The 13,052-nt window shown below is 45.3% G+C and overlaps 1 protein-coding gene across 2 annotated transcripts; it reads left to right on the top strand.

Annotated features, from left to right (window-relative positions):
• The first annotated feature begins 390 nt into the window (after nucleotides 1-390).
• Nucleotides 391-9,366, top strand: KLHL10 (kelch like family member 10). Of its 2 annotated transcripts, XM_082199099.1 has the most exons (5): nucleotides 392-792; nucleotides 2,532-3,021; nucleotides 4,428-5,045; nucleotides 7,952-8,101; nucleotides 8,950-9,366. In XM_082199099.1, exons 1-5 carry the CDS (start codon nucleotides 605-607, stop codon nucleotides 9,322-9,324), a joined length of 1,821 nt encoding a protein of 606 aa, XP_082055225.1. In that variant the 5' UTR covers nucleotides 392-604; the 3' UTR covers nucleotides 9,325-9,366. The 2 variants fall into 2 exon arrangements, with proteins under 2 accessions (XP_082055226.1, XP_082055225.1); XM_082199100.1 differs by lacking the exon at nucleotides 7,952-8,101 and having other exon boundaries at nucleotides 391-792.
• The last annotated feature ends 3,686 nt before the right edge of the window (nucleotides 9,367-13,052 follow it).

Below are 13,052 nucleotides of genomic sequence, written 5' to 3'. Positions count from 1 at the left end.
AAGTTCAGTTTATTGATCCAAATGATCCCTAAATCTTGGTGCTGCTTGCCTGGCCAGTTATTCTTACCTTATGCCCATGCTGCTGCTCTAAGCTTTATATCTCATACCATGCCCTTAGGAGATGTAAAAATAATCATCTGTTGGTGAGTTGAAAAATTAAATATGGATTAGGTCAGAAGCAGCCAGCATTCATATCATATGCAAAAGAACTGTTTCAGTGTTCAGTATAATGTGCTGCCATTTTATTTAAATGGTTTTTAATATCTCAGGATATAAATTAGGACAATCATGAACAGATTACATTCTGGTTCACCCTCAGTTTGAGATGTTTAAATCGTGGCCCACTGTGAGTCAAAAGCTGTCTACGCATCAATTTATTTTAAATTGTGTGGGAAAGGGTATCCAAACCTCAGATGCTGCTGTCGACTGTGAGCAGGACCACTTTGCTTCAGAGGACAGCCAAGATTCTAGAACCTGGTCATGTCAAGGGTCTCATTATGGGAGGGATTCTGGAACCTCTGAGCCAATCACACCCTTTTTCCAAGAGGAGGGTTAAGTGGAAGGCCTGGCAGCTCTTTGTGCTGCCTCCCCCCACCTTGAAAAAATGGATGATGCCTCTGCTTCGGCGGGGTACTCCCACCGCCACATGGAGAGGAAGATGAGTGCGATGGCTTGTACAGTCTTCAACGAACTTCGACTGGAAGGGAAGCTCTGTGACGTGATCATCAAGGTCAATGGGTGCGAGTTCAATGCCCACAAGAACATCCTCTGTAGCTGCAGCTCCTATTTTAGGTCAGTGCTTCAAACAGGCAAGAGTTGGTTTCTCTGGCAAAATTCCCAGGAATATGTCTTGATTTAAGGGCTCGTTTTATTCAGTAATAGATCCTTGAGTTCCTGCTGTCTTCAAAGATGTGGTTGGCTGCTGGTTCACCCTCTCTGTTCCAGATTGCAGTTGTGTGGAAGTCATAACCACTAATTAGTAGGTTGACAGGCAGTTGAAATTTATTAGTTGTTCATCTGCCTTTTAACTGATCAATTAAACTCAAATAAGTGATCATATTGTCAAAACCACCGAATAGGTTCCTATTTAAATGATAAATTTAGTAAAACAAAAACTACCAGAATAGGTTTTTTTATTTTTTTTATTTTTGTTTTTTTTAACTACCAGAATAGTTGAGAACCATATTGTAATGTAACTTTCATTCTCTGTTACAGCAACATTTAATCAAATTGTCTTAAAAGGTAAATGAGTGTGTTCTTAACTCATGTCCACCAGTTAATAGTTTCAAGTTGTGTCTTCAAGTCAAGGGGGTGCCAAATGGGATCCAAAAGCATAATTCAGAAGCAGAGTCTTTTATCAAAGCCAAATAAGTCAAGAAGAAGGTTAATGAAATACCACAGGATAGGAATAAAGTAGAAAAGACAGGAGGGGTTAAGATTGTCTAGGTTTCTAATTTATTTGAACAGTGGATTCCATAGCAAGGATTTGCTTGAATAATGAGACCCTACCATCCTTGGCTTTTCATGCCCATCTAGGATAAAATACAGAGCCCACACTACTTCTGAGTCATTACTGACTTGTAGTATTGGGAGACTCATGGTGCTATTTGAGCAAACAGGGTTTTTGTTTAATATCTGGTTGGCTCTGTTGAGTAACGGTTTCTGAGATTTTGCTGATACAGTCAAGTGACCGTACTTCTTGCCTTAGGAGCAAAATCTTGTCTCATTATCATCCCAGTAGCTACTGAGGACCCAACTCTTCTAGCCCAAGGAAGTTATCAAATGTGAGCTGGAATATGTTTCAGTTGAGGTATGTAGAGTACTAAAATAATAAGCTGCCAATGCACCAACATGACAAGAGCTGTCATTGTCAACAATAGTTTACACTGGCAACCAAGTCCACAGGTTGAAGCCATGATGCGCCTCTTGATGTGCACTCCATCTGTTGCAACTTTTATTGCACCCCAGACCTGATGTTAGACAATCAGATCTGAATATTTGTTTTTTGTTTATTTTTTATTTATTTTTTGGCAGTCTGGCCTAAAGATGGGTGTGGTTACAGTGTCAGCATTGTAGGCAGGTGCTGCCTGTTCATAGGAACTAGTGCAAGGTTGCTCAATCTTGCATTGAATTCCTAGTCAGGCAGGTGTGCCCTAAATACTAAAACAGATCACCTCAACTTTCTAAGCATCTGGGTAGGCATGTCTAAGCAAGAATGTTTTTAGCAAAACAAGTACCATGAAGGTGTTTGCTTGATCTCAATAGCCAGTTCTTACAATAGCCAGTTCTTACTCAATTGAGTTCTTACAAATGCCGAATGGGTATTACGTGGCACCTGTAGTAGTGTCAATTCCTGTTCAACTTTTAGAAGCAATATGAGGCTTGCAGCTGTCATGAGCACCAAAAAGTTGTGGGGGTTGCTATAAAGGTTCAGCGGGTTAGCTAGAGGATCCCGGTGGACCCAACACCATCCCCTTGAAGAACCCAAGATGCAACAAAGACCAATGAGAAATAGTTGTGTTCTTTTTCAGAGCTCTGTTTACCAGTAGCTGGAACAACTCAGAGAAGAGAGTATATAATATTCCTGGCATAACCCCAGATATGATGAAACTCATTATCGAATACGCCTACACAAGGACAGTGCCCATCACCGTGGACAATGTGGAGAGGCTTCTTGTGGCTGCTGACCAATTTAATGTGATGGGCATCGTCAGGGCTTGTTCTGACTTCATGAAATGCCAGCTGTGCCTGGAGAACTGTATTGGTATCTGCAAATTCACAGAGTACTACTTCTGTCCGGAGCTGCGGCAGGCGGCCTATATGTTCATCTTGCACAACTTTGAGGAGATGGTAAAAGCGTCTACTGAATTCCTGGAGCTCTCGGTCAATGAGTTTAAAGACATCATTGAAAAGGACGAACTCAATGTGAAACAGGAAGACGCCGTCTTCGAGGCCATCCTCAAGTGGATTGCCCACGATCCCACAAACCGAAAGCAGCACATGGCAGTCCTGCTCCCTAAGGTTAGCCCTTTTAAATATCTTGGGGGTCCATCAGGTATCTAGGACCAGATTTAACTAAATACTTGTGCTAGAAGGAGCCAGTGCGAGGACTCCCATTAGCGCTGCAGGGCTTCCCCCCCCCCTTCTCCCCACTATGCCTCCCTCCATAAACTCTGGGGGTGGTTTGGGAGAACCCCCAGAATGGCACACAGGGAGGAGAGGGGGAATCATTCCATCTGGCAAGCAGAACTGTGTGAGCTGACGGAACAATTGTAATAGTGTGGTGTTGAATCCCACCCCTTATGTCTCCAGATCTACAGTGCTGGCTAACTTTCCAACCAGCTTCATATAATGGCTGTGTACTACCTTTGGTGCAAGAGGCTGTATGCCTCCTGAATGCCAATTGCTGGGAATCACAAGTGGGGAGAGCCGTTGCAGTTGGGCTCTGCTTGCAAGCTTCCCATCGTCATCTGGTTGGCCACTGTTAAGAGCAGGATGCTGGATTAGACGGGCCATAGGCCTGCTCTAGGAGGCTCTTGGGCTGTTACGTATGTCGCCCTGAGTTTCATTCATGTACTTATTATTGAAAGGCTGCTGTTGCTACCTGTCACTGGGAATCACAAGTGGGGAGAGTGCTGTTGCGCTCAGGTCCTGCTTGTGGGCTTCCCTTTGGGGCAGCTGGTTGGCCGCAAGGATACGAGCGTCATAATTTGGGGAAAAGCTGTAGCTCAGTGGGAAGGCACCTGCATCACATGCACAACACCCCACTCCTCAAATCAGTTCATGCAAAAATCAAAATCTAAATACAGTAGTACAATAACAATATACAATAAGCCATGTAGTATCACTGAAACATAACATCGCAAAACTAATAATCGGCAATTAGTGCAGCTGGTGGAATCGTCTGTTGGTGATCCAGTGAATCCTTGGCAGCCAGGGTTTCAACTGCCCTGGAGATGCTGCTGAGTCCCAAAACATCAGTTGGACAAACAACAAACAGTTGCTGTCCTAATGCCTGTACTGCAATAAAATGAAATTATTATGTTGGTAGAAGGAGGATTGCTGCTCTCTGGATCCTCCAGTGGCAGCAGTTAATCACAGTAAAAAGAAAGTGTTCATAACTGGTCTCCTAATTGATTAAGATGTTGTGAATCATAGCATCAGCTCTGCATAACATAGTTTTTCTTCATGTCATGGAGACCTTCCCCGTGATCTCACTGCTAGACAGTTAAGTGCAGCTTTAGTTATACTCCTCCACCTTTCTGAGAGGATACCACTTCATAATAAGACTCCTGTAACACAGTGGCCAAGGTTTACAGGCTGAGTGATGGTGAGGAAACAGACCTGTCTCATGAACTTGAGAATAACAAGACAGGAATGTGCCTCATTCCTATTAGCACCAGTCCTTTTCACTCCCCTCTCTGCAGGTACGCCTGGCCTTGATGCATGCTGAATATTTTATGAACAATGTCAAAATGCATGACTATGTGAAGGATAGCGAGGAGTGCAAGCCCATTGTTATCGACGCCCTGAAAGCCATGTACGATCTCAACATGAACGGACCATCTAGCTCCGACTTCACCAACCCGCTGACGAGACCCCGTCTGCCGTACGCCATTTTGTTTGCCATTGGCGGCTGGAGCGGTGGGAGCCCAACCAATGCCATCGAAACGTATGATGCCCGTGCAGACCGCTGGGTGAACGTCACGTGCCAGCAGGAGAGCCCCCGGGCGTACCATGGTGCCGCCTACTTAAAGGGCTACGTCTACATCATTGGGGGTTTTGACAGTGTGGACTACTTCAACAGCGTCAAGCGATTTGAGCCCGTCAAGAAGACGTGGCACCAGGTTGCACCCATGCACTCACGGCGCTGTTACGTTAGTGTCACCGTCCTTGATAACTTCATCTATGCCATGGGTGGCTTTGATGGCTATGTGCGTCTCAACACAGCTGAGAGGTATGAGCCCGAGACCAACCAGTGGACCTTGATAGCCCCCATGCATGAGCAGAGGAGTGATGCAAGTGCTACAACCCTGTATGGAAAGGTAATGAGAATGAAAGTAGGCCAATGTTTATAAAAGGTAACCAGCTGCTAAGGCTGACAGGTCACAGGGGTAGATGTGAAACTTTAGGGGGTTGCCTCTAAGAGAAGAAATTAAATATTAAGGGAAGATTAGGAAACGAGGCTAGACTGATGTCCACAAGGCCCCTCACCATCCTGAGCTGCTTTCTAAACTACCCCCCCCCCTTTCCAGCCTTTGTTCCTTTCTGTAAAGATGACAACAATACAGATATCGTAAACCTGGTTTGAGGACAGAGGGAAAATAGCAAAACTGTTAATGACACCAAGCTCTGTTTTTCTTTTTAATCAAACCCACATGGAAATGCAAAACAGTTGCTTTTGATTGATAGTGAACCAGAGGCAGGAGGGATGAGGGATCCATAAACTGAACCTCAGTTCAGATAAGATGAAGGTGTTGTGAGTTGGTGGCTCATGTGACCTGAGAGGTGGTGATTACTGCAATTGGGGGAGTGTTGCTGTATTTGGCCTTACCTTTAGAGAGGCCCAAGTGGCCTCTACATCTTGAAATTCCTTTTACCAGCTGTGGTTGGTGCACAAGCTGCGACCCCTCTTGGATGACAATAGCTTGGCCACAGTTATCCACACACTGGCAACATCTTATTTAGTACACTGCAATGTCCAGAACAGGGACGCGGGTGGCGCTGTGGGTAAAAGCCTCAGCGCCTAGGGCTTGCCGATCGAAAGGTCGGCGGTTCGAATCCCCGCGGCGGGGTGCGCTCCCGTTGTTCGGTCCCAGCGCCTGCCAACCTAGCAGTTCGAAAGCACCCTCGGGTGCAAGTAGATAAATAGGGACCGCTTACTAGCGGGAAGGTAAACGGCGTTTCCGTGTGCGGCTCTGGCTCGCCAGAGCAGCGACGTCACGCTGGCCACGTGACCCGGAAGTGTCTCCGGACAGCGCTGGCCCCCAGCCTCTTGAGTGAGATGGGCGCACAACCCTAGAGTCTGTCAAGACTGGCCCGTACGGGCAGGGGTGCCTTTACCTTTACCTTTAATGTCCAGAACACTGCAATGTCCTGTACACGAAGATGCTTTGAAGCCTCATTTAGTACAAAATATAGCAGTATGTTCATTAATTGGGACCACTCATGTAGAACATATTATGTCAATCTTAAATCAGCTACATTAACTGTTTCTGTTCAGAATGGAAAGTTCTGATTTTAACCTAGACATCCTTAAGTAACTTAGAGCCCCAGTGCAAAAACCTGTCCAGCCTTTGAGATCATCCCTGCTCTGCCATCAACTGAAGTAATAAACATATTTTATTTTATTTTCGGTACCAGGTGAAAATCTGTCTAGGCCTTTTAATGCTGTATGTATTTTATATTAGATTTTTAAAACCTTCAGTATCTGTTTGCAATGCTTATTATTGTGATAGTTTGCTTGGCAGTATTGTTTTATTGATGGATATACTTTTTTATTGCTTATATTGGTCGCCGCTCTGGGAACACTGTCAGATGAAGAGCAGAGCAAGATAAATGGTGGCAACTTGTGGCATCTTAAACCCTAACAAACGTATTATGGCATGAGTGGTTATGAATTAGAACCCTACTTCATCAGACACCATAAGACTTTCATTGTTTTTGTACAGCAGCTCTCTCTCTGGAAATGAAATAAATCAGCACTTGAGATCTTTTTTGAAAAAAGAAAAAAGATAACAATAAGCACTGCCAGCCACACTTGCTTTGTCTAGTGAATCTCACGGTGCAGTATCCATACTTGAGCAGTTCCTCTGATATAGGGTCATAAACTGAGCATGAATATTTAAGAATCTTAAATAATTTTAAGGAATAGGGCTGTAACTCAGGGGGTAAAGCATCCATTCAATCCCAGGCATCTGCAGGTAGGACTGGGAAAGACCTCTGAAACCCTGGAGAGCCACAGTTAGTCAGTATAAACAATACTGAACTAGATGGACCAATAGTCTGATTCAGTGTAAGGCAGTTTCCAGCGTCCTTTTCAGTTTGGCTTCTTGTAATCCCTGCATGATTTCTTCCACATCTGGCTAGAAACAGCCCACTGGCCGCATAAACTGACCTACCAGGTGCCGGATAAACCCAGCTGACTTTGCAATGTCAGGCAGGCTGTAACACAGAATATCTATTAAGCTGCTGGTGGACCATCATATCAGGCATAAATGGCAAGTTGTGCAGACCTGCTCTAACATCTTAAGCAATGAGAGGTTATCCAGCCAGCTATTTCAGCAAGAAAAGCAACCTTGGTTTATGTTAATATACGGTAAACCAGAGATGAAAAATCTGTGGTCCTCCAGCTGTTGTTAGACTCCATCTGCCATCATCCTTGGCCATTGGACATACCAACTGGGGCTGATGGAGTCCAGCAACATATGGAGGGCCACAGGTTCCCAAACCCCGATACAAAATTTTCAAGTGTATCCAGGGTAGGAGCTGGTGTGGGTTTCGTGGTCATAGTGGAACTAAGGAGAGTAAGCTTCAAATCCCCACTCAGCCACAAAGCTCACTGAGTGTCCTTGTCTTGTTCCCTCTCTCTCAGCCTAACTTAGCCTCACAGTGTTGTTGTAAGAATTACAAGGGAGGTACCCTGAGGTGCTTGGAGGAAGGCCAGGATTAAAAAATTATTAATCCACACTTAACAACAGTCATTCTTTCTCCCAAGGAATCATGGGAGCTGTAGTTTTACCCAGGGGCCTAGGAAGCATGTGAGAATTCTCAGCGCTTTCACCAAACTACAATCCCCAGGGTTCTTTGGAGGATACCATAACAACTAAAAAGCCATCAAACCAATACGCGTGTAAAGTGGACAGGGCGAACAATTCTTTCTACAATGGCACCAAATTTATTTCAACAATATTTTCACAAACCTATTTTTTGCTTTCCTTTTTTAAAAAAGGTCTATATATGTGGTGGGTTCAACGGAAATGAGTGCCTGTTCACAGCAGAAGTGTATGACGCCAAGATTGATCAGTGGAGCTTGATCGCACCCATGAGAAGCAGGCGAAGCGGCATTGGCGTGATAGCGTACGGAGAACACGTCTACGCAGTAAGGCCAGGGTCCTTTTGTGCCCGTAATGGCAGGCAAGCCTGCAGACCCTTTGGCAGTAAAGTTGTTGGAACAGTGCTGCCTCCCTTTGGTTTGGTGAAGACCAAGTGCTTGCCAAGCTGTTGCTCATGAACTGTATATATTTAAAGAAGTGGATAGGCACAAAATGGCAAGAATGCTGTAGCTTAGTGGTCTTCTGAGGGGTGTGGTGATCTTCTCAGCCTGGTATCAACACCTGGCATCTTCAGGCAGCTACTGGGGTCTCAATGCCTGGCACTAAGACCTCCAAGCTGCAGCCTGTCCTGGTGGTGATGGCAGCAGGGCCAGCCTTACTGCTTAAGATACATAGTATTTGGTAATCACTAAGTACGTGCAGTAACACTCAATGTTGGGCCACTCTTTCAGGTGGTTCTGCTGAATCCTCGTCCCACTTCTCACACCAAAGTTCTGCCATCTAGTGAGTCCATGCCGAGGTGTAATTTAAAATAGGGAGTCAAATGCCTCAGTGAAGTCTTCTACTGGAACAATTTGTGTTGATTTAAACTAGTGCTATGCAAGCTTTCAGTGTGCACAGAAGACTTGATCAGATGACAACAACTCTCTTCTCTGGTCATTGGCCCCTATGGCAGCTTCCCTCTTGTGCCGTCTTGTCCTTCATCTTGGGCAATAAAATGTCCTTCTGCACCAGCCCTGACTACTGCTATTGCATGGAACGGAAGGGAGTTTGGGCCCAGCATCTGCACGGTGCCTCCTTGATCTACCTGGATCAGTGATCTGACTTGGTGTGAAGCAGCTGCCGCCGCCCCCTCCTCCTCTAAATGACTCCCTGTCTTTTTGCTGCCTCACAGGTGGGCGGATTTGACGGAGCCAACCGCCTTCGGAGCGCAGAAGCTTACAACCCCATCGCCAACACCTGGAGGACCATCCCAACCATGTTCAACCCTCGCAGCAACTTTGGCATCGAAGTGGTGGACGACCTGCTCTTTGTGGTGGGCGGCTTCAACGGCTTCACAACAACGTTCAACGTTGAGTGCTATGATGAGAAGACGGACGAGTGGTACGACGCCCACGACATGAGTATCTACCGCAGTGCCCTGAGCTGCTGCGTGGTGCCAGGGCTGCCCAACGTTGGGGAGTACGCTGCCAGGCGGGACAACTACGTGGGGTCAGCTCAGAGAGATGAGGTCAAGTACTCCTCATCCACAAGTACACTACCTGTGTGAAAAGCTCTCCTTGACTAATAAAGCCCTCTAGCAAGAACTATATGCACAGGTGGATTCACCTTTTTTCTCCCCCTCCACCTTAAGCTGTGAGACTGGTCCTTATGGGTGAGCTGGTGGCATATGTCCCTCCCCTGCCCAGGACCTTAACCAATCCCATTCTTTTATCCTTTAGGAAGTCATAGAGCTGACCTATAGGATATGAACAAAGCTGTTGAGAACAGTGATGGGATTCAGAGAAGAGCCACGAAGGGGATAGAGGGATTTGCCATTTGTGCTGCTATTGCTCTGACACACAAAAAAGAGTAGTAGGGGAGGACTCTCAAGGCAATCGGAAATGTTAAAAAGCATGCAAAGGCTACTACTAGGAAAATGTTGATTGTGGGTTAGTCTTGCTTTATATGTATCCAGTGATATAGCTCCTACCCTCCATTCTGCCAGATGAAGAGCTGTTTGTAAGTAGAAAGCTTGCATATTCCTGCCGCAGTAAAGCTGATCCAATAAAACCCATTCAGCCAGACTACCCATTTTCCATTTCTTATTGAGAAGCAGTAACAGACCTTGCCAAGCAAAACAGGTATTCCACAAGATGTCCCTGTTACAATCTGTAGTTTTCTTTAGACACTTGGCTTACCTAGTTGCACTTAACAGATTTTATTTTTTAAATTTCAAAATATAGTAATTTTGGCACGATGTGTAATTTCTTAGGAGAATCTTAATAAACAGAAAAAGTATGGAGCACTGAATGTTTCTAATAGTTATGCCAAAACATTCCTGGAAATGTGCATCTGCCGCTGAAAGAGCAACCCTGCGCTCTGTCTCCTCTTCCCTAGCAATATGCATTGCTGCAGCTTGTGTGACCTCTCCATCATGAGTAGGTGGTGGAGTTGGGCTATATGTGCTGGCCCTACCTACTATATCTTCATCCTCTGTCCTTCCACTCTTCCCTCCAGACCTCCATGCCTTAGACAGGAAGTCTGATTAAGTGGGGAGCTTGCAGGTGCATATACCATTCCCCCCTTCAGACCTTCTGCCCAGTGCATAGAAGTGGGCTTTCATTGGGTCTACTCTAAGTAGGACTAACATTGACTACCACCCATAGAATCTAATAACAGATCAGCAAACACAAGTATGGCATTGTCTACCCTGCATGGCTGTGGTTCTCTAATTTCATGCATAGGTTTTTCGCATCACCTGTCAGCTGATCCTTTTAGCACAGCAGGAGAAGGGTTTTTTGTGACAGGTGTGGGGGTTCCTATTTCCTTCCCTTCAGGGCCTGGAAAGGACTACAGAGCTTGTGTTTCAGTTGGTTGGGCCCCTGAACAACAGCTCTATGCTTAGAGCAAGGATAGGGAATAGGTGGTCTTGCAAGTGTTGATCAAGCCAACATGGTCCATGGTCAGCAATGAAGGGAGTTGAAGTCCATCAACATCTGAAGGGGCTACAGTTTCTCCATCCTTGACTTAAGACGGTGGGAATGCCCTGCAACATTCTGCTGCAGGCCCTGCTTGTAATACCTAGTTCTCTAAAGAGATCTTCTGCAAGTTCAGCTTTAGTTCATCCTGCCTCTTTTCTTCAAATAGCACTAATGCAAGCACAGAGTGGTCTTCCAACTGCAGGTGTTAATGTTCTAGGTGACACGGCACACACTCATTATTTGACTCATGCTGTTGGGAATTGTAGTTTAAAATATCTGGAGTGCTCCACCTTGGAAAGCTGTTACAGATTGTAGCCTTGGCCTTTTCCATCATGCCCACGAACATCTTTTTTCTCTCCTGCCCACACTTTTGGCTTTGTGTAATATATCTTAACTGAGGAAGACTTTTGTGAAACTTGAAAGCTTGCTCACTTCTGTGTTGTGACTTTTTGTTTGGCCCTACTAAAGCCAATGGGGGAACATTTTAGTCTCCCAGGACAGTCTGCAGCTGATCTGAAGGTAACCATTACTGGGGAAAGGAACTTCAAAGGCAGACTGTGAAGCCTTTGAATTGCAGTATTTCAAGAGGTTCAGTGCTATCACTTGTGGGCTGAAGGACTACAACTACCTGCCCACTAGCCCTTTAAAGCACATTCAAGGCACATTCTTTCCTCAAATAATTCAGGGCTCTAGTTTATATCTCACAGAGTTACAATTCCCAAGAACCCCTTAACAAACTACAGGGTCCATAATTCTTTGAGGGGGGAAATGTGCTTTAAATATAAAGGCTGTGTAAACACTATATCATGCTAAATGAGTTACTGATGAAGGATTGTACTTTCAAATATTTTGGGTGAGAATGGTTTGCTTAGGTTTATTGCACTTATTTTATTTATTGCTTGCCACAATTAAAAGCCTCCAAGTGATATACAAAAAGAATAAAATACATAATAAAAATGTGTAAGCATCCCGTCACTGGGACCCGAATGTCCACTGCAGGGGGGGGATGTCTTTGCTACCAAAATGACAAAGTTGGTTCCAGGAAAGCCTCCCTGGGGAGAGCACTTCCTAGGGGTGGGGATCTACTACAGAAAAGGTTTGTTCTATCATTGCTACCCTCTAGACCTCTCTTGGAGGAAGCATGCAAAAAATGTCATACGACAATGTCCATATGGATTCATAAAGGGAAAGGCAGCTCTTTGGTTATAGGTGTTCTGAACCATATACGGCTCTAAAAGTCAATACCAGCACTTTTAATTGAGACCAAAAACAAATTGGTGGAGAGTGCAGTCAGACCAGAACCAGAGTTAAACATTCATGTTTTGTCCCCGTCAACAGCCTAGCAGCTGCTTCCTGCACCAGCTGTTGTTTCCAAAGGCAGCCCCATGTACAATGTGTTGCAGTAGTCTAACTGTTAATAAGGCCATTGTCACCACCTGTACTTTTCTGTGCTTCTTTTCCCTCTGACCTCACTTTGCAATCCTCACAAACATGTATATTTGTACCTTCATCAGGCTATACCATAAATGTGTTAGTCTTAAGGGATCCCAAAACTATTTGATTATACTACTTCAATGTTTGGATTTCTCCCCCTAATGGGCCAACACTTGTTTAGTCGTTTAGTCATGTCCAACTCTTCGTGACCCCCTGGACCAGAGCACACCAGGCACTCCTGTCTTCCACTGCCTCCCGCAGTTTGGTCAAACTCATGCTGGTAGCTTCGAGAACACTGTCCAACCATCTCGTCCTCTGTCGTCCCCTTCTCCTTGGGCCCTCCATCTTTCCCAACATCAGGGTCTTTTCCAGGGAGTCTTGTCATGAGGTGGCCAAAGTATTGGAGCCTCAGCTTCAGGATCTGTCCTTTCAGTGAGCACTCAGGGCTGATTTCCTTTAGAATGGATAGGTTTGATCTTCTTGCAGTCTGTGGGACTCTCAAGAGTCTCCTCCAGCACCAGAATTCAAAAGCATCAATGAATTTTTTATTTGAATCACAAATTATCAGGAGGTGTGCATTAGGAAAAACAAACCCACACTGAGGTAACGTGACTTTGGGCTTTCCAGTCGTGGCACATTCTAACACGACGAGCTCTCCAGCAGGGCAAAGAATATGTCTGGTTTTGGGATGCTACTTTCCCTTCCATACAACGCCACCCTCTCTGGTAAGAGTACAGAGGGGAAACTCATGTGCGTCGAGAGAAGAAAGGGTGCGCGTTTGCAATGCTTTGTGGGTGATGTAGTCTTAGCCCTTGTATCCAATACCAAAACAGCCGGCTTTCGACATTCTTTTGCGGGGGGGTTCTCCCTTTGGCTTAAC

This window comes from Podarcis vaucheri (genome assembly GCF_965113315.1).
Source record: "Podarcis vaucheri genome assembly, chromosome: 14".
Taxonomy (NCBI): Eukaryota; Metazoa; Chordata; class Lepidosauria; order Squamata; family Lacertidae; genus Podarcis; species Podarcis vaucheri.
This window is presented reverse-complemented; position numbering and strand designations above follow the sequence as displayed.

What these genes read in the sequence shown, in the direction of transcription:
- KLHL10 (XM_082199099.1), top strand. Translation starts at nt 605, where the DNA reads ATGGATGATGCCTCTGCTTCGGCGGGGTACTCCCACCGCCACATGGAG. An exon ending in AGCTGCAGCTCCTATTTTAG is followed by an intron (nt 793 to 2,531) that starts GTCAGTGCTTCA and finishes GTTCTTTTTCAG; the next exon opens with AGCTCTGTTTACCAGTAGCT. An exon ending in TGGCAGTCCTGCTCCCTAAG is followed by an intron (nt 3,022 to 4,427) that starts GTTAGCCCTTTT and finishes CCCTCTCTGCAG; the next exon opens with GTACGCCTGGCCTTGATGCA.